Source organism: Hydractinia symbiolongicarpus, chromosome 6 (assembly GCF_029227915.1).
Source record: "Hydractinia symbiolongicarpus strain clone_291-10 chromosome 6, HSymV2.1, whole genome shotgun sequence".
In the NCBI taxonomy this organism is placed as follows: domain Eukaryota; kingdom Metazoa; phylum Cnidaria; class Hydrozoa; order Anthoathecata; family Hydractiniidae; genus Hydractinia; species Hydractinia symbiolongicarpus.
In genome coordinates, this window is record NC_079880.1 from 22,270,234 (window position 1) to 22,297,790 (window position 27,557).

At 32.8% G+C, this 27,557-nt stretch overlaps 4 protein-coding genes across 5 annotated transcripts in view; 2 read left to right on the forward strand and 2 right to left on the reverse strand.

Annotated features, from left to right (window-relative positions):
* Positions 1-27,557, reverse strand: part of LOC130647603 (DPY30 domain-containing protein 1-like) — a 49,782-nt gene that overhangs the window by 10,502 nt on the left and 11,723 nt on the right. Inside the window, exon 2 of one of the 2 annotated variants that reach the window (XR_008982865.1) lies at positions 20,203-20,342. The exons of the other annotated variant lie outside the window; for it this stretch is intronic. The gene's annotated coding sequence lies outside the window, so the exon portion shown is untranslated. Of the gene's footprint in view, positions 1-20,202; positions 20,343-27,557 lie in introns of those variants that run through there. 2 annotated transcript variants of the gene reach the window in all.
* LOC130647597 (glutamate--cysteine ligase catalytic subunit-like) lies at positions 875-18,250 on the forward strand. Its single transcript, XM_057453515.1, has 18 exons — positions 875-1,236; positions 6,352-6,461; positions 6,622-6,671; positions 7,028-7,097; positions 7,515-7,583; positions 9,617-9,733; positions 10,267-10,325; positions 13,257-13,393; positions 13,499-13,573; positions 13,744-13,860; positions 13,954-14,092; positions 14,500-14,612; positions 14,794-14,886; positions 15,027-15,131; positions 15,477-15,558; positions 16,426-16,475; positions 16,774-16,894; positions 17,208-18,250. The coding sequence occupies exons 1-18, from the start codon at positions 1,087-1,089 to the stop codon at positions 17,576-17,578; spliced, it is 2,028 nt and encodes a 675-aa protein (XP_057309498.1). The 5' UTR covers positions 875-1,086; the 3' UTR covers positions 17,579-18,250.
* On the reverse strand, positions 19,122-20,329 carry LOC130647600 (uncharacterized). The gene has a single exon (XM_057453517.1). It carries the CDS (start codon positions 20,327-20,329, stop codon positions 19,208-19,210), a length of 1,122 nt encoding a protein of 373 aa, XP_057309500.1. The 3' UTR covers positions 19,122-19,207.
* LOC130647604 (neurogenic differentiation factor 6-B-like) lies at positions 26,291-27,415 on the forward strand. Its single transcript, XM_057453524.1, has 2 exons — positions 26,291-26,828; positions 27,013-27,415. The coding sequence occupies exons 1-2, from the start codon at positions 26,412-26,414 to the stop codon at positions 27,091-27,093; spliced, it is 498 nt and encodes a 165-aa protein (XP_057309507.1). The 5' UTR covers positions 26,291-26,411; the 3' UTR covers positions 27,094-27,415.

Genomic DNA, 27,557 nt, shown 5'->3' on the forward strand with positions numbered 1-27,557 from the left:
CCGATACAAATAAAACGCGTAGGTCACGTAGGTCGCGTAGGTTACTTTTATAAAAATTCGATCGTCCCGTTACAAGTAGAACGCGTAGGTCACGTAGGTCGCGTAGGTTACTTTTATAAAAAATTGATCGTCCCGGTACAAGTAGAACGCGTAGGTCACGTAGGTCGCGTAGGTCAGTTTTATAAGAATTCTTATTTATTGCAGGGGGTATTCTAAAGTCGCTCCCTATCTAGATTTTGCTCCAAAAAGCTAGCTATACTGACCACATGAAATTTGCTTGCGAACCAACGTAATATTTTCTACCTTAACTATTCAGATTTCCTGGAGGTAAGGAAAATGGTGCTGGGCCTCCTGGTTACATAATTTCTTGATAAAGATATTATTTGTTTCTTCTGTGTAACTTGACCCGCACAAAGAGAAGAGACACACACAATGTCTGCCATCGTTTTACCCTTGCTCGCAAGCTAGCTATACTCCCAAGCTAGACTTATGATGAAATCTCCTATCCACTAAGAAAGATAAAGATCTCACAGATCTACTATTAGCGTATATAGGAAAAATATTACATGAAAGAAATGTACGAGACAGCCATTCCCAGGGGCATCAACTCCACGAAATATAAACAATCGATGTTGTCAGGTAAATTTTGCCGTAAGCCGAAAAGAATAACATCATTTAGAAATTCTTAGAAACTTTCTGCGAAGGGCACTGGGCTCTAGTGCTGCAGGACATTTCACGTTCTAATCACGTGTAACAGTTTCACATAATCATTATTCTTGCAAACTTTTCAAGTAGATACATTTTTTTCTTATACTGTCCGAAAAACTACACATTTTCAGAATATTTTTGCAGGTGTATTAAATATATTTTGCTTATTTTGTTAAATATTTTTTGCATCGTCACGATGACGCGCAGCTGGTTTTGTTATTCAAAGATTGCTCGAACTTCATTGGCTTATCAGAGCGTGTTATTGTTTTGTTAGACGCTTCTAAAATGGTGAATAGTGCTGCACGGAGCAGAAACAGAAAGCTGCAGCCAGTTTCGTAAGAGAGAAGCAAAGTAGAGATTTTTTCAGTTTCAAAATAAATGGGTTTACTTAGTGTAGGTACACCACTTTCCTGGGAGGAAACAAAGAAGAATGCAGAGAAGATAAAGAAGCATGGAATCATACAATTTATTAATCTTTATAACAACTTAAAGGACCGACAAAGAGATACGCTAAAATGGGGGGACGAGGTATGGTTTCTCTTTGCATTCTTTGCGCTTTTGCAACTTCTTCTTTATATCGTAAACTATTTAGCTGTCTAGTATGGTTAATAGGCGTGCATTTTTATTAGGAGGTGCCGGTAATCATGCATATCACTCAGACATCCCAACCGGAGGGTGTGATAAAAACCGCATACGCCCTAAAAAGTGCGGCGTTTTCGGGCGAGTTCGGCGTTTTAAAAAAACAACAAGTATTTGCCCCAAAAACCCGGATAGACCCGAACAATGCCCAAGAAGAAAAGAAAAACAGACACTAATGATTCAAAAAACTATAAAAATTAAAATAAACTTACTAGCTATGTGGTAGCGAAGTTCTTAAAAGAACTGTTTTTGATAGTTTATAATAAGATTTACTTGATAAATAACTTTTAAATAAATTTTATTAACTCCTTTGTCAACTATCGTTCGCATGTTATGTTACAAGAAATTGCATTTCGGGAATGTTCCAGACGAGTCCTTATAAATGCAGGTGTTTGTGGCTTATGGGACCCCCTTCTCCTTTTAGTTAGGCGGACGTCACAAATATGTCCACCATCGAAAATATGTGTGCTTAGCGTCATTTCTAATTACAAAAGTGACTAGGTTGGTCGGATAAAAAATTTTCCCGAAAAAATTACAAAAATACTATATTTCGCAGCCATATTTTGTTATTCGTTTAAGGCGTGAGTATACAAAAGGGGTGTGATATTTTAAAATGCTTTTAATTCACCAAAACTTTATTTTGATATATTAATGTATATAATTTTAGAAAGCCCATATGATTGCCTATATAAGGGGCCTTCGAAAAAATTTTTCGGGCCCCGTTAGCGGGATATCGCTGCTAAGGGGGGAGGAGGTCTGAAGTTTGAAAAAAAATCCGCTAAAGATTGAGAAATTTTAAAAATTTGTTTGTGGCCTGAAAATTCTTCGTTGTTCGTGAACATAATTCCTCTTGTCATCAATTCCGATAACTTTTATCTACAAAACACGCCCTGAGCCTTCCAAGATTTATCCGAATGTGTGTATTTCACGGACGGAAATCCTCTAAAAGAGGGGGGAGGGGTCTGAATCTTAGCGGCGATATCCCGCAAACGGGGCCTGAAAAAATTTTCGAAGGCCCCTAATGGTATAAAAATTATTAAGAAAAAATAAAATTTGAAGGTTCAATAGACACAAAAAAAAATTACCCCTCTCCTACAAATGCGATCTCTGTTACAAAACTATTAATTTCTCAAATTTGCTGTTTGCTTTTTTGTGATCACAAAACATTGATCTAAAAACTCTTTTTTAATTTTTTCTTAATGTTTTTTACTTTTGGAGTTATTTAGTATTAAAATTTTTTTTACAATTTTTAACCTCTAATTGTCAGAAAACTCATCATAACTCGCTTTCTACTCATTCTCAAGAAATACAAAAAAGCATTTTTAGATCAAACATTCCTGTCCACGCTAAGCGTGCTCTCCACCCCAAGCGTGCTCTCCACCCCACATCCTTTATAGTTTTGTAAAAGAGATTTAAAACGTAAGTGATACTCTCTTAAAAATTTAGCACTGCGAAAAAGAGCTTTTAAGTTTTTTACAGAAATCATATACTTCTGCATAATGATTGATCACTATGGTAATGACTATTTGTTAATAGGTTTTTTTCACATCTTCTGTTTATGGTGCACGTGTTCGCTCACATTCGCAATTATACACAGTTGAGTATGGGTAAAGCAAAAACAAACTCTAGAAACAAAATCTTTTCGACTAGTGCTAGTTTGGTGATCGGCAGTAAAAACATTTTGCTTTAATCTTCTTTTAGGTGGCAAGTCAAATATTTTTGTTTTGGATTTTTTTCTTCTATTGATGATATAAAAGCTTTTTTGGCATTAGGACATTTTCATTCACTGTTAACTTATAAACTGGTTTTACATGTTTTTCATAGTAAATTATATTCAACTTCGGAAGACAAAAAAGGAAAAAGAAAATATCCTTATGGGAAATAGGAGAAAAAATTCAAAAGCTTCTTTTAACTACATACGAAAACCATTTGAGTCAGCTATCATTTATAACTTTGAACATAATTGAGTAGTAAAAACTAATACCCAAGATGATTACGTGTGAACAAATATTGGATCTTTATCGCATAACAAAAAAGTATTTTATGAAAAGAGAATTTTTTTGGATAATAATCTATCTTAAATACATTTTTTAAAAAAAAAATTTTTTGCACCAGATGTTTTTATACCATTTTAAAGGTAATCATATAGGATTTCTGAAAATATATACATTAATATATCAAAATTAAGTTTTGGTGAATTAAAAGCATTAGCTTTTTTGTATACTCACACCTTAAAGCCTAGATCTTTTTCTATCTAATCTATTGTGCAAAGCAATTGTGTTGTGTCTCTTCATCTTCCTACTATTACAGGGTTCGAATTAGCAGTTTGCAGTTCGCAATTTGCGAATCGAAATGCTATTTTTGCGAATCACTTTGCTAAGAAAATGATAAAATTGCGAATTGAATACTTTTAAGTGGCAATAGAAATGCTTCTTTAGATCGCATTATAAGAAACCTAAGAACGAAGAACGGCAATAGAAAAGCTTTTTTAGATCGCATTTTAAAAACCTAAGAACGAAAGACGGCGATAGAAATGCTGTTTTAAAAACTTAAGAACGACGATAGAAAAGCTTTTTAGGTCGTATTTCAAAAGTTTAAGCACAAAAACCTGCAATGAAAAGGCTTTTTTAGATCGAATTTTAAAAACATAAGAAAGAAGAACGGCGATAGAAAAATGGTAATTGATCTAAGGTAGAAAAGCTTTTTAGGTTTTTATAACAAAAGACAAACGACTGCCGTCCTCCACGCAAAGGTGTAATATTAGCGTGTACGCGGTAGATTACATTCCAGCTGCACTGTAAGTTTGTGGATGGTGGTTTTCACTTCTATTGCCGTATAAATGTGAAGCAGGAAAGTATAGCACTAAGTAGCACAGCGCAGTCCCCTATAAAAATAACATTCGTAATTCGGAGGACCACTGAAAAGGTAAATGGTGGATTTTGTTGCGTGTCGAAGATTGTTCGTGGATTGTTTGGTTTATTTTTTACAAATTTACCAACTCCCTGATTCGACTTCCGCCTTTCAAAGTGAGTCGGTCAGGTGACGTAACCAATTATGTTTTTGAGGGTGGCCTATCTGGTGTTAGAGTCAACAAATAGAGTCAGTCGGTAGGTCGACGAATAATAACTCAAAAATTCAAAAAATTGTATTAAACCATCCAGCCATCAACGCGCGCCATTAAACCGCCGATATTTAATGATAACTTGGGCGCCTCACTTAAATGGAGTTCTCACGCACTGTTTTCAGCTAGCTAGTTCTCCAGACCCTTTTCGCACAATAATAACGATGGGTAGCTGTGGGGATTATCAAAGATAAAGTCAAAACCAATGTGTTTTTTTTGTTATCTTTTTTTACTCTAATTTACTCTAAAAAGGACAGTTTAAAATATGCATGGTTATGACGTCATAGTTATGTTAGGCTACCCATATTATTCTCATAGTACAGTACAGTCTGAATGTAATCTACCGTGGACGCAAAATTCGCATGAATAGTTACACAGAACAATAACATTGTGATAGCTTTTGTTTTTTTAAGAAAATAATTGCCTCGCTGATAAACAATGATCCCACGCGATCGATTGTTTAATCACAATAGGTTGCAAGATCAATTTTAGCAATCTATTTTGCGCGAGCTCTTTTAAAATTTTTAATTGCAGTAATTAAATATAAAAAATTAGATCGTATTTTAAAAGTTTAAAAACGAATAGCGGCGATAGAAATGTTTTTTAGATCGCATTTTAAAAGGTTAAAATCAAAAAGCGGCAATAGAAATGTTTTTAGATCGCATTTTAAAAGGTTAAAATCAAAAAGCGGCGATAGAAATGTTTTTTCAAATCGCAATAGTTATAAAACTTTGTGAAAGATTTTTATTATTTAATTACTTCACGCTAATAATTAAGAAATAGGTTATCAATACATTTACACAATGCATCTCACTATTACAAGAAATATAATTGCTCTGAACGCATTGTTTTTTAACACGCAAATATAAACTCGCAAAACCCTTAAGGGATTTAATTATAACAAAAGACAAACGACTGCCGTCCTCCACGCAAAGGTGTAATATTAGCGTGTACGCGGTAGATTACATTCCAGCTGCACTGTAAGTTTGTGGATGAACAAAATTAAGACCAGCAAAGCTAGCAGGTGACCGGAAACCTTTATATGTTGACCCTGACCCTTAATTACAGATCATAAATTGATAATACACATATAATACAGGGTTCGAATTAGAAAAGTAAAGTCGGGTCGCAAAAATTTCTGCACTCTGTAATAAAGTAAACCACCATCTAGATGTGGCCTGGGAACACCTTAGATCAATTACCATTTTTCTATCGCCGTTCTTCTTTCTTATGTTTTTACAATGCGATCTAAAGAAGCATTTCTATTATCACTTAAAAGTATTCAATTCGCAATTTTATCATTTTCTTAGCAAAGTGATTCGCAAAAATAGCATTTCAATTCGCAAATTGCGAACTGCAAACTGCTAATTCGAACCCTGTAATAGTAGGAAGATGAAGAGACACAACACAATTGCTTTCATGTGATTTTTTGCGGAGATAGTGCCAAATTTTTTGTAGGACACAAAATTAACTTAAAGTGCCTTTTTTGCAGGGATAGAGTACCAGTTTTATTCGTACAAAAAGTTAGACATGGAGGGCAGGTTTTTTGGCAGGAAAAACTTATCTACCAGAGAAAAGTTTCTTTTGAAGCCACCTGACTGACTAAAACATATAGAATATGCTTCTCAGTTTTTCATTTGAACTCATCACTACAAACCTTATAAAAAACATAAACCAAAATAGTTAGAAGTATTGCAGAAGACCACATCTGCATTGATCATTCATTTAGGTGTAATATTTTTTAAGTTTTTATTGCAGCCTAATTAGAGACTGCAGCTGCAATTTTGATATTATCATATTTGCCACAAAGATTTTTGGGAATGTCTATGACTTACCTAAAGATAGAACAAAAGTGATTTGTTTATTAACATTAAATTTTTTAGATTGAATATACTTTGGTTTATTTGGATCATGAAAACAAATCTGCTCGTCTTTTGTTGAAGTGTTCGGATATACTGGAAGCTTTGCAAGAAGATGAAAATAATAACCCAGGGTACTAATAAAGTTTTCCAAGATATTATTTTATGTTTTTTTAGGATATCATTTTGTTTTCATTTCTTTAATAACTTTAGAATGTGTCCCTTCGTATACTAAGTGTTGCTAACTGCATTCTTATGTGGTTTCGTATTTCATTAGTGCTTTATTATATTTAGTCACAATACCAGTGCTTGGAGAATGGAATATGCGGATTACATGATTGAAGGTAAATTGTGTGTAATTTTGTCTCAAAGATTGGATATTCATAAAAGAAGCTACATTGTTAACTTTGGTATAGATTTTATTAAGATGAAGGTGTTTAATGTTTAAAAATCTCATTTTTTTTAATTACAGCAGATTAATTCTCATTTTTCCTTTACTAATCTGTGATATTCCTTAAACTTTCAATTGGAGCATTCTGTAAAATAAAGATGGTGATGAGGAGATGGAGGAGGAAATAGAATTAAAAGATCCTTCTGAAGCAAGCTTTATTCAGTCATGCTGCAAAACTAAGATTAATATTTGGTTTAGAATGCCAGATTTATAATCTTTATGTTTTCGACCTCTTATATAATTTCTTAGGTACTCCTGGTCAACCATTTGGTGGTTGCCTTACTCAATTTAATAGAGTTGAAGACAGCATGAGAACTAGGTTGGTATATCAAAACATTTCTTGTTTCCTTTCATGCTTGTTTCTTGTCATGTTATGCTTTAAAAATTATTTTCACTCCCCATTAGTCAGAAAAAAACTTAACTAAAACAAGTCTAAAACCGTTCAATAAAACCTAAATATTTTCATATTTATTTATGAAACAAAAAATACTTTTGTAGAAAGTCTAAACTTTGTAATTCACATAAAATTATCTAATATTTTTTAAAAATCCTTAACATCATTGTATTTTATTGCAAAACTGTCAGGAAGCTTTTGTATGAAGCCAAAATATTACAGTGAAATTAATATTACAGGTAAATAATAGGAGTTGTGTGTAAATAGTAATGTAGTTATAAAAAATGCTAAATATTGTTAAATATATATGTATGTTTAATGTTTCTCTATTTTAAATTCCAGAAGAGAAGAAGTTATGGCAGTGCTAAATGCAAATAATGAAGTTGCTGTTTGTTTTGCTGCTTTTCCAAGGTAAGGATTGACATTTCGATGTTTTGTTTAATATAGCAAAATCAAACACTTTCTGGCACTAAAAGTTATGTTACATGTATAAAGAAACTTCCAGTGAACAAGATAAGGAAGAAAAAATGGGCAGGCACAAAAGTAATTGGAGAATTACGTTTAGGTTTACAGTGTCCAAGAAATCAGAGATTTTGAGAATTTAGAAATAGATCCATTTTGGAGAAAAACCAAGAAAGTATTAAGGAGAAAAAGTCTATAGTGTTGACACAGAAAATATCGCTCTCTTTTTTTGCCTAGTGAACTGTGATTTCCCAATTCTAATTTGAGGCAATTAAATTTAATCTAAAAGTAAAATCAAATGTTCTGCAGCTTAAAATCCCAAAATAATTTTTGTCTTGTTCATGAAAGAAAAGTCCTGTTAGGGAAACATTAATTGGCGAATGTGATATATTTTTATCCCCTTTGTTGTGACAGGCTAATTCGTGTAGAATTTACACATGCCATGACTAGTAACAAGTGATTTAAATACAAAAATCTAAGATTATTAAAAGGTAGATTTTTTTAAGGTAGGTTCACTGGGATTGTTTCGTAGTTGTTAAAAAGATATGGGTTGACATAATGGTACATTAAAACCAATTCATACCTTTATCCAAGAGTTTGACTTTTGAAATAATCATGCAGCCCTTTTCAGTCAAACAAAGATTCCTCAGTTCACATAAGATTAAGGGTGATAGACTTTAATTGGAATCTGACCATTGTCATGCTGTGCCAATTATTTGTACTTATAACATAAAACTAAACATAATTGAAAAGCAGCTGTAACTAAATTAAGTTCTTTTTATTTCAGTTTAACAAGTTAAATGCGCATAATCACACCTGTAGGCAACTTTTTTTAGAGCTGCCAATTTTATTGTATAAATTGAAAGATATACATAAGAAAACATTATCCTGAAAATTTTATTGAAAACTGACAACCAGAACATGTTCAATGTTTCATAGAAATACAAACTCACCTCAATTTCACTTCACCTACAAAACCGCCATTTTATTGAATGAATCATGCGATAATAAACGAACAGCAAAATCGATCACGGTTGCTGGATTCATGTCATTACAGAAAAAATAATGAATGAGGGAGAGTATCCGTAGCTGTGTTTCCATCGTAATGTTTTTATAAATGTATCCACAAAGTTCCGGACATGATAAATCAGATAAATCAATCGAAGTTTCTGTGTTTTTCTTTATTATTTGAACGTTTTACCTTACTGAAATCAGACTTCTTTGCAACACTGACCACTTCTTGTTGTTGTTTCTGAAGACAGCTTTGCCTCGCTAGCTGTCTTACTTTTTGATTATTTTCCTTTGTTCAAACAGTTAGTCGTTTCCTTATGGAGACATTGTCAGATCTAGACAATTAGAATACCTAAATTTTAAGAATTTCCCCTTCCATGCTCTAAATTTAATTATCTCCATAGTACTTCAACTATCTTCAACTATAACAATGAGGATTTTCCCCCGTTGGGTTTTTTTTGGCTTATAATATGCAGTAATCCCAGTCATGCTAATAAAAAAAGAAAGAGCGTGATAAGCTTAATTATCATAATTAATAACTACAAGCCAATGCTGTGATTTTCTCGAACTCCATCTCAGAGCTCATTTAAAGTTAAGGCAGTTTGTTTATCTACGGTTTCACACGAACATTTTGCGACGGCCCGCTTATGAGACAAGAATAAGAGATCAACAAGATTGTTGAATATGGCTGCTGGAAAACAACAGCAGTAAATTCAAGATATTAAAGTACCATTATTTCCATTTCTAGTATGTTTTCCATCCTCATGTTTTCAGGAAGGTCATAACTCCGTCTGAACCTTGAAATAAATAAATATAATGTATATGTTAATTTTTTTCGATAACGGTGATTACGCGCCTTTAATGCCTTACATCAAGATCAGTGGATAAAAATATGGGTTCTCTGTGAATGCCATCTCCTTAGAAAAAGATTTTATAAATAGATGTTTAATTCTATATTATTTGTACTTTAGAATTGGGTGTCCTGGCTTTACTGAACCTATCTGTCCTGCTTCCCCTGCGTTGAATCCATCTTCCAACTCTTTATATTATCCTGACCGTGCAATATATCCTAACCACCCCAGGTTTAAGTAAGTATGTTATTTTTTAAAATTAACAATTATATAATTTGAAAAATATTGAAATGAAGGTTTGAATGTGAAGTTAGCTAGTGTTATATAAAAACATAAGCGAGTCGACAAATCCAATTTATTTAATGAAAGCTTCAGTCATAATAAAAAGTTGTTAACATATATAACACGTAATTTATAGTATCGATCCGCTTATGTTTTTGAATGTCTATATTTTGCACAAGTCATATTTTTCATTAATTAGCTAGTGTTATTGTGTGTAGCACATTCAATGTGCAAACACTTATTAAGATTATGAACTGTTCTTATGTAACTCACACAAGCCTTGTAAATAAGTTACTTTTAGAAAGGATAAAAAGCCAACCTAAGAACTAAGTTGCTTGTGCTTTTCATTTGACTGTACAATGTATAATTGATGTACAATGATTCAGTTCATTAGGAGTTTTATTTTAAACCTTTTTGTTAGCATTTTAATACTCTTTTTACTCTCAATACAATTTTTGTAAAACCTAATTAAAAATATTTATCATTAGGACCCTTACAAGAAATATCCGTTTAAGGCGTGGCAAAAGGCAGATTATAAATATACCAGGTTTGTTGTGAAACTGCTTATTTTCATATATTGTTTACCAATCACGGTGACCTTTACGAAATGTCTTGAGAAAAAGTTTGGTCACCCTGTGTCTAATATTTTTGAAGAAACACACATTTCAGTTTAGTCAAATTTGACTTGTCAGTTTAACAGTGGATTTTTGAATATTTTTTCCGACTTTGGCATGTTATAGAAATAAAGTGCAACAACACATTTACTTAGCCAAAGCATCTGTCAAGTTTAATACACACTTAACCTGAATGCATATCATAATCTTAACAGGAAAATCTGATTTGTCTTTATTTCTAAACTTACCATTGCTGTTAGCTGTGGTAATCATAAATTTCTTCATAATTGCAAGTCCTGCATAGTATTAAACGAAAGTTCTATTGAATCATTTTTTGCTGCAAAAAGGTAGAATTTTTTATATGAGCTCCAAAGATTTTACTTTTTTGGAAGGTATTTATCTAAATTGACATTATGACAGCCAAATAACCATTATATTTCAAATAATTGTCATTGTTTAAGTTTATATAATATTAGATGAAAAAAAATCTGAAAATGCTGACTTTGTCACATCTCTATATTAATAACACCTGATTCTGTCTGTTCGTCAGCAAGAGATGGTAGACCAGGAGTAAGATGGCTTTTAAAAGTCATTGCAAAAACAGGGGTTTAATTTATTTAATTTATGTAATTTATTTAATACCTAATACAATAATTAAGATAAAAATTTTTAAATAAAATAAATACAATTATAATAATAAAGCCGTAAAATTTGACTACGCCATTTTAATTATGAACCCTTTTGCTATGTGATCCATTCCATTGATGCATACAACTTGAAGTTCTGGCTTTTGTCCTCCTAAAGCTTTGTATTTGTTATTTGTTTTTTATGTTTTTACATGTTTATGATAAATATATTGTCACGTATTCTAGCCATAAATAAATCTTAAACAAATCAATTTTAAGGTTTCCGCTACGAACATAGATTTTGAGGTAACATCCTAAAGCCAGCTAGCTAGCTAGGTATAGCTTTACTTTTTTATTGCTATTCTTTTAAGATTTTTACTAAGTTTAGTATAAAATCTTTTTATCCTAACCAACATTAATTATTATTATGTTGGATTTGTGGCTATCTGACTAACTCTTTAGATACCTCTGGCTACAAAGTAAAAGTAGCCAAGTGCAGTTTGGCTACAACAAAATTCTTAATCAATAGTTCTTATGCTAATTTATACCTACACAGATGTGCAGGTTTACCTGTACTAAGTGCTCAGCCCGGTGACAGGTGACTATTTCCTGTGTCTTTATTCAACCTGAGACTGCAATAAAGTTTTTTTAAAAAGGGAATTAGTAGTATGCGAATGTGCAACATGGATTACGTACTAAGCACTAAGGCCAGTGTCGTAATAAATTTTTAAAATTTCACGCAAACTTATCACGCAAAATAAAAAAAGTTGGGCAACAGATTTTGCTATGACGTTTGTAAACTGTGTTTTCATTCCAGCTAAAGTTGCAGAAGAGTTATTTTTTTAATAAATCATTACACCTAAATTACACCTAAAATACACCTAATTAATACACATAAATTATTACACCTTAAACACTGAAGCGTACACAATGCTGTGTACGCTTCACTCGCTTTGCAACATAGTGCATACCTGTACTAAAGCGATCCTCCTGGATGTGTGGCGCAGTTTAGGGCTGTTATTAAGTACTCCACCAAGTGGTCAAAGCCACTTCACACAGTTTATGCCATGGTCCCATGGCTAGTCCAAGAGCCAATTTAAAATATGCTTTTATAAAATTACCTTAATGAGACATTTTAATTGCACAAATTTATCCCAAAATTTCGATTTCACGTTTTAACAAATATTATGGATTGCTTTCTCGTAAAAAATTTTTTTAATGTTATTTTATTATTTTATAATCTTGTATGTGAGATTTTTCTATACGTCTTTTTATGAGAATATCTTTTATGACTGAAAGGTGATATTTCAGAATTATAACAGTACTTACTTTCTTACTAAGTAATAACTTTTATATTCTTATAAATAATAAATTATATAATATAATAATAATATAAATATACTGCAAGGTTTTGCAATCGAAAACGCCATTATAATTGCACCTATAATCATAGTAATTAACCCCTGTCTAAGTAAGTTTCAGTACTACTGGTGGCAAGAGAATGCATGAATATGCATGACAGGCTCTTCAAAGTTTTTTAGAAGTTAATAATTTGTTAATCATTTAACAACTAGTCCTAAGTCTGTGGAGAAATCCATGGGAAGTTGCTTGTGATTGCTCGCAACCACCAACTTTGGCACATGGACAGTCAACCAGCATCATCATACAGACTAGTCAGACAGACAGTAAATAAAATAAAGAGATCCATCTGTTGTACATGTTCTCGTCTGCTCAGCATAATTATCCTGGGTGTTGTTATTTTATGCATACTTTAATATTGGTGTTCATAAAGTAACTAGCTAATGTTAGCACTAGTAAATAGAGTTGAAATTCATGGACATAAACTTTTTTTGTCATTAGAGAGTGTAGCAGGACAGAAGCCCATGTATGCGTTTTCCTGATTGCACTTGTAACTTTATGCCATAAATCCTTGGTTGTATTACATGTTTTTATAACATTAAAAAGGTCGATACCTATGAAACAATTCGCATTGTGGAGCAAAAAGTTTCCTCAGTCAATTACAAAGAAAGACAAAAAGATACAGTATATGTTCAAAAAGCTGGAGGTTTTTAAGGTTTCTTACTTTACTTGAAATCGTTCATACATAATAAGAAATCATAATGAGAGAATTTTTTTCTTTGTCACAGGTTTCTTAAAACGCAAGAGTGTAAAATTTTTACATTTATTGATACCATAATTTGCATGACAGATATATTACAGTTTTTTTTTTAATTTCAGTGTTCCGTGACGAGAAGACACCCTCTCCATTCTACCCTGACATACCAAACGATGACGGTGAAGGAAAAATGGCTATCAAACCTGATCATATTTATATGGATTGCCAGGGATTTGGAATGGGGTGTTCATGCTTGCAGGTAAACACAGTATTAAATTTTGTAGAAGTATATAGCAAATAATAACCTCTGTTGTATTATTTATGATTTATATTATGAATTACAGTAAACAGTAAATGTCTATAGGTAACATTTCAAGCATGTAATATTCAAGAAGCTCGAATTCTTTATGATCAACTAGCTGTTATGGCTCCTATTATGGTACGTTTGTAATAATTGGACGGTTGACTTGCTATTCTATAAATTATATATATAAAGTTTATGGTGAATATCTCTTGGCAGTGATTATCTTTTGATGGTTTTTATACTGATATTCTGTCAGGCACAAATGTGTGTTTTAATCTATGTTTCTGTTTTTTGTCTTTTTAAAGATGGCACTGGGAGCTGCGTCGCCTGCATTTCAAGGTACATTAGCAGATATTGATTGTCGATGGGATGTCATTGCTGCTTCTGTTGATGACAGAACTGACGAAGAGCAGGGTTTAAAGGTATTACTTTCACTTTTTTTTTAAATCACTGTTTTTGCCTCTCTGGTTTTGTGCCTAGTAAATTAATTTTTTCTGACGTAATTTATTTTCTAGCCCTTAAAAGAAAACAAGTTTAAAATTCCGAAATCGAGATACGACTGCATAGATATGTACATTTCTGAATCTGGGAAACGGTACAATGATCTACCCGTCAATTATGATGAGCAACATAAACAAATGTTACTAGATGCAGGTATAAGTGTGTGCACAACAGTACTGACATTCTCTAACGTTTGAAAGTAATTGTATATCATTGTTTATAAGAGATGAACATAAATATTAAAAACATACCACTAGAAAATGTTACGTCTACAAAATAGAATTCGTTTCGACAACTAATGATACATGCTACACATTTTCAGGCAATGTAATGTGCTCCATCATTATTTACAAATTTTTTATTTCAAATATTATTCAGATGTATTCATTGTAAGGTAATGGAATGTCTTCAGATTTTGAAATTAAGTAAGTAGACCACAGCAGGCGAAACGAATGCTACAAAATCAGATGCTTTTTTACTGTGTAATTTACAGTATTGGTACTATTTTGGCACCAATTCTTTTTCTGCATGGGTACAATTTGTGTGTATTTTTTTCATAGGTGTTGATGAATTATTAGCTGAGCACATTGCTCATCTGTTCATAAGAGATCCAATCTCTTTGTTTGCTGAAAAGTTGGATTTAGATGACGAAGTTGATACAGATCATTTTGAGGTTTTATATTTTGTTTTTTAAAATTAAAACGTGATGATGGTCATAATTTGAACACTCGTGAGTTCTTGCTATCTGCGGTAGCATTATTATTAAAAACCTTATTTACTTATTAATCAATGTAGAAGTTAACCAATTTCTTAAAGAATGAAAGCATGTATCATATATGCTTTTGTTTGTTTAGAATATTCAATCCACAAATTGGCAAAGTGTTCGCTTTAAGCCGCCACCTCCTGGAAGTAGTATTGGGTGGAGGGTGGAATTCCGCCCAATTGAGGTATTGCTGAAGGCATTGTAATTTTATCTAAAAGCATGCAGTGAAAAGCATAATGATAATTGCAAGAAGCACTGACATAAAAATGAGAAACAAATGATGAATATCATGAAAATGAATGGTTTTTTTTTGTTCTTATTTAGGTGCAGTTAACTGATTTTGAAAATGCGGCTTATGTTGTTTTCATTGTCTTGCTTACCCGGGTTATTTTGTCATATAAACTCAATTTGCTGATTCCAATATCGAAGGTAAATTTTGCAGGCTTGTGCCAGCTCCAATGTAATGTGAAAACATTTCGGTTGTTGTTTGTGTGACCAGGGTTTGTACAGGGCTCGGAATGTCAGGGTTGTGTTAATAGGGAGAAGAGAATGCTTATTTTACGGGTCAGGTAATCAAATTATCGAATTTGGTATAAATGGTTTTTTTTAAATTATATCCGGACAAAAGTTATTTGTCTTTATCTTTGCTTTTGAATGACAATCGGGGGTTTAAAAAGGAATTTGTGGGCAAAAATCCACTTTTTTTCTCATAAAATACGCGACATTTTACACATCACGACAGTAAATTCGCAATGTTATATGTTACTTTTCCAGGTTGAAGAAAACATGAGAAATGCAGTAAAACGAAACGCTGTTCTTCAAGGACAGTTTTACTTTCGAAAAGCGTTAACTTGCTGTAAGTAAAAATGTCTTCTTTTAACCTAAGTGGTAACGAAAATTTAGGTAAATTTCTACCCGGAGTGATATAATATTTAGGTGACCCCCTCTACCCAAAGTCATATATTATATACAGTTAACTCCCGGTAACTCGAACCTCCTTGGGACCAGAGCAAACAGTTCCAGTTAACGAATGTTAAGCGAAGCTCCCGTTAATTCGGACTTAGAGAAAAATGAGATATTAGTTCGAGTTAAGGCGAGTAGACATTTAAAAAAAATAGAACAAATTGAATAGCCTTCTCTTTTATCATATTGTCATTAAAAGAAACATTTTGGCTTCTTTGTAAAGAGAACCATTTATCTTTTTCGAAATTTCTGGCTAAATTACATACCAGTATTTATTTTGAACATTTATTTTCTACCTAGACACTAAAAAGTTCGAGTTACCCGAAGAAATTAACTTAAGGGGGACCAAAAATGGTTCGAGAAAACAAATGTTCGAGTTATTCGGGGTTCGAGTTCACGAGTAGTTTTTGTAAGGAGGTATTTAGAAATGTCCAGGGACCGTCGAAAACAGTTCGAGCTAATAAAAGTTTGTGTTAACCGGTGTTAGAGTTCTCGGGAGTCTACTGTAGGTTAAGGTCCTCTCCAAAATTGTTTTCCGGTCTGTAATGCGTAAAAAAGTCCACTTTTTGACTTTTTAGAAAATATGATTTTTAAAAAATAGAGCGATAGTATACGTACCAACTTACACAAAAAGGTAGTACCCCAGAATTCTTGTGAGAGTAGCCCACTCCTGAAAGTTGGAGGTGTGTGTGTGTACAAGAGCAAAACTGCTACCCACAATAAGTGTTTATTGTAAGAGATAACTCGATTCAATTTTTAGCTCATCAAAACGAAGAATTGATGTCCATTGACACCATTATTAATGGAAAGGTATAATTTAATTATTTATGCGATGAGTTTGTTTATTTATTTGTTTAATTATTTTCTTGCTGACCATGCAGATTTTATGAAAAATAGGTATATATACCTCGGTTTTTATTGGTTGATTTTTTGTACCAAATCTGACAAAAACAAAGATATACTACAGCTGTGATTTTCAAAGGAGTTATCTAAAAATTATGCGCGAAGGAGAGTTGGTTTAAAAGCATACATTGGTTGGAGATAAAAACAGAAAAATCTTATGCAAAATGGAGAAAGGTTTCAAAAATTCAATTTGGCCTAATTTTAGGAGAATGGATTCCCAGGGCTGATATCGATGATGAGGAGTTACATGGAAAGTATTGATATGGATATTGACACTGGTTGCACCATCAGTCAATACTTGACATTTATCAGCAAGAGAGCCTCGGGTATGCACTTTTGTAGTATTTTTATGTGTAGCATTGGCATATAGTATAGTTTTGTATAACAAGAAAAACACTTCACTAACCGAAAAAATATGTAACTCGTGTTCTACTGAGCGTTTAGTCAGAGGAGGTTCATTTTTTTAAATAAAACTCGCTTATATTGTCAATTTTTGTTGTCATTTGCGGGAACATAGTGTTTGGCTTAGGATAATAAAAAATAGTCTTAGTAATTTCGCAGGGCTTTAATTTTGATGTCATTGCCAAGCATGGGTCCGAGAAAATTGTAATAGTTTATTAGTTTATTTTCATGTTATAGGCAAACGCAAGACTATGGCGTCTTGGATGAGAGATTACATCCGTAACCACCCGGATTACAAGATGGATTCCCATGTATCCGAACGAATTATGTACGACTTGTCGGTGAAATGTGACGGAATCTCACGCGGTGAAATCGGGTGCGAGGAATTATTCGGAACGCCGAAAACGAAAAGCGTCAATGTGACTATGCCGAAATGTAAAATTGTCGGTGACGAAGTCGCGAAGCTTACGGAGAAGATCTTAACCTTGGAAAATGAATCTTTGGTGAAGAAAGTGGATGATGGGCCTGAGGGAACAGATTTTGATAATCGAATTGGGAGGGCAATCAACGTTGGCTTAATTAACACGGACGGGTCTGTGCAAATGTGATACAAGTCTGCGCAAAGAACAAAACATTGCGATTGTAAATAAGAAACTGTGTGGAAATAAAGAAGAATAAAAAAAATGTAGATATATATTGAAATTAGACAAACTACTCTGAATTATTGTTTTTATTGTAATTTTTGTTAAGTATTTTTATTTTCGTTGCTTAGTTATTTTTAATTTTACATTTTATCTTTGTTATGTTCTTATTTTTAGTTTTTTTTTTCTATATATTTTATTGTTATTAAGTTACTTTATTTTCCATTACTTTTCCGAGATATATTTACGGTACCGATCTCGAGAAAACAAAAGCATATCCACGTGACTTTATATATATCAACTTTGTCCACTGTAACTGTTTTATCTATCCATGTTATACAACCTAATTCCCAAACCTGACAGGGACTGAAGCACGCTGTTTATAAGCGTTGTATCATTCTATGTCGTCCAACCTCGTACCGAAACCTCGCAGTTCCTGGGGGAAATTGCAGGCGTATTTTGGCTAACTCGTTCACAAATCTTAAAGACGCTGGGAAGGAGGTTGCATATCATGTTTTTTATACTTGTAAATGAATTGAATTTTAATGTTTCGACTGTCGTGTTCAAACTTTTGAAATAATTTTATGTATTCTATGTAAAATGATCATACATTATTCAAGAATAGAGGGATGAAAATTATGGTGTTTGTTGACGTTCTCACTGCAATTGTAAAAAAATAATGTCCGTAGCTTTATTGAACAGAGTTTCGGACGCTCATCAAAATGTTTTATAGAATGATGAACATATTTCAGCTAGCATTTTGCTTTAGGGATGATAAACGCATTTCAGCTACCAATGTTTCCTCAGAAATAAAGTTATTTTAAGGGTAATGTAAATTGGAGCCTTGAAACGACGACCGCTGAAGAAAGGTTGCCGCTATAAAGCGTCTGGCGCTTTAAAGGAATTGATTTTTCGCGAGAATTAATTTGTTAATTGAGTTTCATGAATTTGCGAGCTTTTGTCAATTTCGCAAAAAATTAGTTACTGCAAAAGTTATTGGAAACTCGTGATTCGCGAAATCCGCAAAAATTAATTTCGGTGAAATCTCTGTATGAAAAACGATTGACATTATTTTTTTCTTATTATTTACTTAAAACAGCATTTTCTTAAATAGACTTTTCCTCTCTTTACACGCCCCTCTCTAATGCATGCCCCCCCCTCCAAAAATGAGATTATTATATAAACACGCCCCTTTTATACTCCCCCGCCTAGTGTGATGAAAGGAGGGAGGCGCATAATTTTTTTTTTAAAAACTAAGCTTTCGTTTCTTTTCTTTTCATAATTATATTTTTTCTAAATAAACGCCCCTCTCTAATGTCCCGTACAAAAACTCTAAAAATTTTATGAACTTCCAGTGTGTATATTGAAAAAATACGGTATATGTAAATTTCATTTAACCAAGATCACAAGATTTTTAGATAGCGCTTCCAGACATCGACGAAATCTCTGATTTTTTTTCGCTATAGCGAAAAGATGCAGTTGAATGAATAAGAGTTATAACTGACAAATATTATTTTTATAAAAAGAATCTTTATTATTATACACCCAAAAATCTATATAAAATATTACATTTACATGCACATAAACAACACCGCATCAAGCTTCTTTTTTCAGTTCACTAATATTCCCAGTGTAAAGCTGTAAAAACCACGGCTGTGTTCGTTTCCACATCCTTATTTGACTTTGAACAAGCCTCTCCTCTACACTCTCTTTTTCAGAAAACATTGTTACTTTCTTAAACGATGGTAAACATTGAAGTGACCTCCAATACTGGTGCACAAGTGGAAACTTTTTAGTCGAGATGTCGTCCAACCAACAAGCATTTTTTAAACGATAAAAAATAGCTGCCCAGCACATATCGTCAATAAACACCAAATTGCCATGCAAGTATTGATGTTCAATGGGTCTTCCATCATTTCTGTTGGCAACTTCAATTATTTTCTTTGAACTATTTTCCTTAAGATGCTGCTCAAGGTGCATTAAATGATCTAACAGATATTTTTGCATTTTCATTATTATTTTTCTCATTGGATGGATATACTTAATAGTGTTTAAACCAAACAATGCAATGCAAGTTTGAATAAGTTGTTTCCTTGAGCAGGTGTTGATAAGCAACATATAGATTGTCTGCAATAACGTATAAAATTTTATTTTCACATTAAACCTTGCAGCCATTGCGATAAACAAAGGAAGTGAGAAAAAGTAAATACAATTACCAACTCGATGTTCCAACGCTTTATCTACATCATCCATAATTTCATGAGCAAATACGCTTGTTATTTCTAGGAACCGCATCATACATTTTTGGGTTTGCAAATCACTAGGTATTAAAATATTGTTTTTGCCCACATATTTTGCAATATAGATAAGTTGCTCACTGGATTCATAAACTGGATGACCATTATGTAGTAACACAGGAACAGTACCTGCTGGATTAATTTGCAAAAATGAGGATGTTTTTGTTTCAAACGAACCAGATTTGGGGAGTTTAACAACATGTGATTTGTATGCAAGGCCTGCTTCTTCTAAACACATTCGCACTTTCATTGAATTCGTAGACACATTTGCATAATATAATTCAAACTCCTGTTCAAAGGGAAATATTAAATCCTCTTGATAGCCAGCTCTTACTTTTTGATGTGGCGATTTCAATAAAAACAGCAAAAAATATCTCACAATGTACATACATGAAAAGGTCAGAACTAGGTAAAGAAACATAGCTAACTATTCTCTAAAAATATAATAAATACAATGGTTACTGCACTTGGTTAACAATAAATTTTTAAGCTCCACACTTTAATTTAAATAGCACCAGTCTTAGATAAGGACACCTGAAACTGAAATGCAATGCATAAGAATCTTCTTCTAACTTCAACTTACAAACTTTAAACCACGTTTTATAATTCCTTGACTTTTCATCCATGATGGTGTTAGATTACTCTAATCTGGTTTGTTTGAATTCTGAATTCTGAAAAACATTACTTATAAAGTTAAATTTGCCCTGAGGTACATTTTCTATGATTCCGTCTAACATAAATTTTACGTACCCTCATTAATACCAAGATCTGTAACAATTTTTTATAAAACTAGTTACTGACACCCAATGAAATGAACATTTCTTAAAGCAAATATCATTTTTTTCCCAATGATTTTAACATTCATGTTTATTTTTCATTATCCCTTGATGTTATTTTTTAAAAAGTTAACATTAAAAAGCCTTAAGTCACTTTACTTTCAAAATTGGCTTAAAAACTGTCCATATCAAAAAAGGGTAAGACATATTTAAAGTATTCCAAATTATCTCTTTTATTACCAAAAATTTTCATTCTATGGCTAATAGGTCAAAAAATACTGTGAAGCCTTTTTTTTTCCTCTTCTTCTCATAATAAAAGAAATGCAAAAAGGTTAACGTTGAAAAGCCTTAAGTCACTTTTCTTTCAAAATTGGCACAGAAAATGTCTATATCAAAAAAGTGTAAGACATATTTAAAGTATCCTAAATTACCTCTATTATTACCAAGAATTTTCATTCTATGGCTAATAGCTCAAGAAATAACTCCAAGTCAATTTTTGTTTTTGCTTCTCATCAAAATAAGAAAAAAGCACTTAAGGCCTTTTTGTTTCAAAGCGACGAAATTCAAAACAAAACAAAAATAAATCTTAATCTCTTTGGTAGCTCAGTTGGTGGAGCATTTAACTGGGTATAGCTATATCCCTACATAAGATAATTGTTTAAATTTCAAAAAGATTTCTATTGCACAAATGGCAGCTTTAAGCACTCCACTTTAAGAACAGTATTTGTGGTCCCTCCTGGAAACCATTGGCAGGGTATATCCTTTGAAATTAGGGAGCATAACTAAATATAATATAAATACCTTTTTTATTAGGCACATTTAGTCACAGCTTCGTCATGAGCAAATTTTGCCTGTTAGCTAAAGAAAATCAGCAAAGAAAATTTATTCTTCTAAAAATTGTCCTAAACCTTTCTTCTATTTTTTTCCCATGGAAATACAGGCTGAAATTAAATGGCGAATAAAAAAATTTGCTAAAAGGAGGTGTTGTGTGGGTAGGGGTCAAAATGTTAATGACCGACAGAACCTAGCGTGAGGAAACTCTTTTGTGCAGGCAGGCCCATACAAAAAAAGTACATAGTAAGTGAAAGAATACAGCTTTCTAAAGTTGAAAAACAATATCTCACACTTTATAACTTGATGTCACTTGACCATGAGAACTAATAAAAATGTTGCTGAATCACTGTGCACTGTGACTCAATGAAGGTGCAAGTCTGTTCAAAATGGCGGATGCAGGATGTAAACAAATAAAAAATGAAAGTAAAAGACCCGTGCGGCCGCACGTACGTGTGATAATGTGTTTACCTTTAAACTTGATATAAGTGCAGGGATGAAATAATTATCAAATTATTTAGTAGATGTTTTTTTTTAGCTTGAGCAGAGAAGAAAATTTGACCTAAAAAGCGAGACCCTTAAAACTACCGCAGCTCACAAGTGTCATGGCAAATTAAAAACTCTACTGTTCCCGTACAGTTTTTAATTTGCCATAACACTTGTAAAATAAATTTTGCTCACAGCAAATTAATAAGGCAAAATTAATAAAGGAAATTGGCGCGTTATAGTTTAAAATCATAAAATAGTAGATTCGGTGGCTTGAACATAAGGTATAATTCAGTTCCTACTTTTAGTACACTTTTTGACAGCATCATCGATGCTGTAATAAGGTATTAAATATAAATTAATAATTGAAATATATTGCAAACTTACATAATACCAAAAGTTTTAAGAATGATTTCATCTTTAATTATAAGTAAAATGTGATGTCAGTATTTATCAAAACTTACTTATGACATCGTAAGTTCCCAGAATTCGAATATTTAAAATCCTGAATAACTTTAGAACGAAAAAAGATTTTAAAAAATTCAAGGGACGTGATAAACAATTTTTTATTCTCCACAACATATAAAAATATTCTTTTTATGCAGGAATCCCTTTAACAGCGCATTTAAAAAAGGTTTGTGGTCGAGCTTGGTAATTTCAATAAAAATGTTACATTACAAAACAAAAAATCATTTGGTACAAGGTACCCAATTTCGAGTTTCATCAGAACAAAAACCTGCATAAAAAAGAGAAAATGGTTTATATTAGCGTTCAACCTCGTTCCCAGGGCATTTTGCCTTGTTGATAAGTTGATAGCGACGAAAAGGCTACTCCATAACAACGGCTCAGGGGCCACAAGACCCAGGGGACGAGGTTGATTAGCGTTAAGGATCACGTTTGTTATTTTTCTTTTTATTTATCTTATTAAGAATTAGATAGTTCTAGTTTTTCTTTCTTTGTTCCTTGATGAGTGAGATCATGTTTATAGATGATGAAGAATTTTTCCATTGGAGACGAGGTATTTCACTCATAAATATTTTATATACAAACAGAAAGCACATGATATTGTTGTTTAAGTTAATATGCGTTCCAAAGGGTTGATAAGAATTCCCATAGAAACATGAGTAAAATATCTCATTTAAACTACCGCTGACCACGAGTTCCATATTGAATTATTTGCACAGCGGTAGGTAGTTAAAGTTTGTACTTCGCATAATAATAAAATTGAACAAAGTCGATCAATTGATTAATTTTATTTATAAAAACGTTAAACAGCTGATATTTTTCGAAAAGAGAAAAGAAATTTGCGAAATGAATAAATCATAGAATGAAAATGATCTTTCAATAGTAAAAAATTATATCTAGATTGTATCATCGTTTTAGGTACGGCCCTAAAATCTTGAAAGAATAATAAAATATTAAGTATAAGCATTTGATGACGTCAGTATTTTATGATCTTATCTTTATTATGTCATTGCAAATTCAAAAAAATGACGTCACGCAAATTCTCAAAGTAATGATGAAGTCCCACCTATTCTTGCTCCTATTTTTACAAGTTTACTGTCTCCGTAAAATTTTGTTAGCTCATAAAACGAAGTTCATGTGATACTAACAGAAAGTGGTTTTGAGGATGGAGATTTGTAAGTATGAGTGATTCAAATTTAAAAAAAGATAAGGCTCCGTATCTTTAGCTCAGCTGATGAAGACAAGATTAACGCTATTATGGGGAAGGGAGTACAAGGTTGTTATTATAGAGGAGAGAGTACAAGGTTGCGATTACTGTTACCACTTCAACACAATTTAACTGTGTTTTGCCGGCGATTGTCGTTAGCCCGTGGAAAAATTCACGGGTTCCCCCGTCCTTTTTTATTTACCCGTCGCAACAAAGTGGATGAAAATACATCGCATTCGATATTTTTGTTTCCGTAGCACGTCTTTAAAGCTCAGCCGGGGGTCTACGCGGAGAAAGACAAAATACGGCTATTATTAAAGAGATATACCGCATTGCGTGTGTTTCGCTACATGCGCAGCTAAGCTACCATTTTGCATGACAGACAGATGGACAGACGTATACGGGTATTATAAGATAGATGCTGTAAAAATCAAAACTTCGACGCAAGGGCTTTTATCTCTTTTTGATGCCATCCTGTTATAATTCTCGTTCCGGTACCAAAAAGAGAAAAAAGCACTGGGGTCGAAATTGGTAAAACCTATTAAGATACAGGAAAACCCGTGGATTTATCCACGAGCCCCTGGTTAGTTCTTAAAATATTGCTCAAACTTCGGAAATTGAGCCTTGATGATTCTTAAAAATAAATTCTTCTAAAAAACATGTTTCCCAACCTTCTTTCCTAACCCTGTTATTGAAAGTTTTTGCGTCGTCGTCGTAAGCTATCTTAGGTTTGTGCTACTTTATCAACAGGCCCAGGGGACAAAGTCCCTAAGCTGGAATTAAAGTGTGAAAAAACAATGTCGGTAATTTTTGTGAATTTTATCATAATTACTTTTCAACGCGTCATTTTAAACTGGCTCCAACAAACACGTGTTTTGTACAACTTTAAAAAAATGAATAAAAACAATTCTGGAGGACTTATTTCTCATAAAAATGAGAGAGCATGGAGAGAGAGATCATGGAGGAAGTTTTATACTAATTAACCTCTAGCAGAAGACACAAAATAATAGAGAGCATGGAGAGAGAGATCATGGAGGAAGTTTTATACTAATTAACCTCTAGCAGAAGACACAAAATAATAAAGTAGAAAGTATACATAAAATTATTCATTTATAAAAACTTGATGAACTCTATTTTGCTAGCGATAAAAGTCAGATATATCCTACGATCATTAAATAAACTTTCTTTCTGTGTAAGGTTTTCTACAAAAATGTAGCAATTCTTCTATTCCTTAAATATTTCTTTCTATTTGGATAGTCTAATGCCAACTAAAGAATAGTTTTTTATACGTAGTGACTTGTAAAGGACTAAAGCTTTGATAGCTTAGGTACGCATGCTTTTTGTGACAAACATTTGCCTAAAGGCAGCTGGATTCTAAGTTTAATTTCGAAGGAGCTTCTAAACTGGAATTACTAAAAATGTAAGAGATTAAAGGAATGTGAAGTTTAAAATAAAATTATCTTTCTTCTATGTGTAAGAGTCAGTATGTTAGAGACCTGTACGTTAGAAACTTTAGCAGGTCAATAAAAAGTACCGTTATACATTATAAACACATGTTGGAAGACATTCTTTCCCATGCCTACTTTCTTACGAAGATTTTGAAAAGTTGGGTTTTTTGTAAAGACCTTTTTTATCTCAAAATAAGTTACTGATTAGCAAGCATAAATAGCATTAGGTTTTTCATTAAATATATACAGAAAAATATTTTTATGCTATTGGAATGTTAAATACAAAGCATTAAAGTTAACATATTAAAATCAATTTTTTTTAATATTACACAAATGAAACGACTTGGCTGTTCTCTAAAATTAACACTAAAAAATTGTCGGTGTGTATTATAGGAAGAAATGGGTGTTGATTAATTTCGCCAAAAAAATAACTCTAAAAAAATCCACCCAGTTTTCTTTTCCATCGGTATAGAACTCTATTTATTTTTTGTCTTTATTTTTTCAAAACATTTAAACTTTCGTGCCAAAACTTTAACTCGAGGCTGCCAGCAAATCCGCTGATAAAAAACCGCTGATCACAGACATGCTATCGTAAAGAAACGACCGCTGACTATTTTTTTTTACCATTGCAAGTACAGCGGTTAGGGATGTCTGGATGTAGGTGCATCAACAAAACAAATTTAAATGGGACCACTTCTAAAGTAAACAAACACTTTTGAGGGGGAAAATTTCATAAATTTTAACCTAACCCCTTCGAAAGTCGAAGACCGCATATTGTATTTAACTTTAAACTTAGGATAAATTAAAAAAAAAATCTTAGGCTACGGAAAGTAATTATCTCGTATTTTAATATTTTCGCGCGTTCTATATAAATTTGGTGTTAATTTCATCATAAAGGTGATAATTTTTTTCAAGTACACGTTTTACGTCGATGCTATGGTGATTGAGAAGCCCTAGATACGAACGAGCAGCGTGCAAACAAATGTAAATACACTATACAAATTTGATTCTCAATAACAAATGGAACTATAATTCCCTTTTGTTCCTATTGTTAAAAAACACGCGCCCTTATGATTCCGAAAATAAAGTGTATACAAATTTAAAATCTATAAACAAAGAGCTTAGAGTTTGCGGGCACATAATAGGACAGCGGCAAAAGCGTATAAATAGCACGGAAAATTGGTCAGCAGTTAATTCTGGTCAGCAGTCGAACGAAGATCAACCTCGCTTTCAAAATTAACAACTTGAAGAATTTTTTTAAACTCTAGGAAAAAGAAAACTGCAGCGACCATGCATCACACCATGAAAGACGATACCCTATCCAGTTCAGATTGTGGCTGTCCTTCTCCGGACTCTTCCGATAATGAAGTCAGACAGACCAAGTCAAAAACACACGGCGGTATTGACAAGACGAAACGATTAAAAGCAAGTGCACGAGAGCGACGCCGCCGTCACGTACTGAACGACGCTCTTGAGGGGTTGCGACGAAAAGTTCCAAGCGTAAACAATAAAAAATCAAGCAAGCTTTCGAAAATTGAAGTCCTACGTCTGGCCATCGATTACATAGCGATGTTGAGTTGTTATCTAAGTTACTCTACACCCCCGATGACACCGTGTTACGATGAACGACCAATTATCGATAGCATCGACAACTATAATCGTATCGAAGAAATCGACAGATACCACAGGGCCGCGCAGCAGCAACAGGTTTGTGCCTTTTTCGATATTGTTGTTATTTGCGAAGCTGTTTTTCTAGGGAAAAGACAAACGAAGTCATTCCAATTACCGTTTTTTCTTTAGTTTTGAATTTTGTGATCTTTTTCGACAAGTAAAATCTTTTTCTAATTTTTCATAGATTTAGAGTTGTATATGATCCATGTTTTATTTTTAGCAATTACAAATGAACTACGTGACAAGTCAAATGAATTCTTCCGAACTCGATTTTTTACTCGCCAATGGCTACAGGCAGTAAGTTGTACAAGTTAACAAAAATGACATAAATGCCATACAAAAGAAGAGGAGTGACGTACATGCTACAAAAATACAGAATCAGAGATTATCGCGAAATGGCATCAATCTCGAAATTTTAACTCGCCAACTCGCCGCTTCCTTAAAGAGATGAAATATCACAATATATGATGTCAATAAACTAATTGAATATTTCCATGGAAACAAGGAAGTTATTGTGCAAGAATTTTCCACGTGATTTTAAACTTAAATGTAATAAAAAATAGAAAATTATTTTCATTGTATATACAGGAATTTGAAGAAACTTTTAATACATTGTTTTTATGAAAAAACATGTTATATTTTCGCGTTAACATGTAAAGCGTGTCAAAACGGATGCGGGAAAAATTAATTAAAAGCCTTGGAATGTACTTCATCAATTCAAAATTTGTCGGCCCAAAGTATTAAAATTTTGAGGACAACCAACTC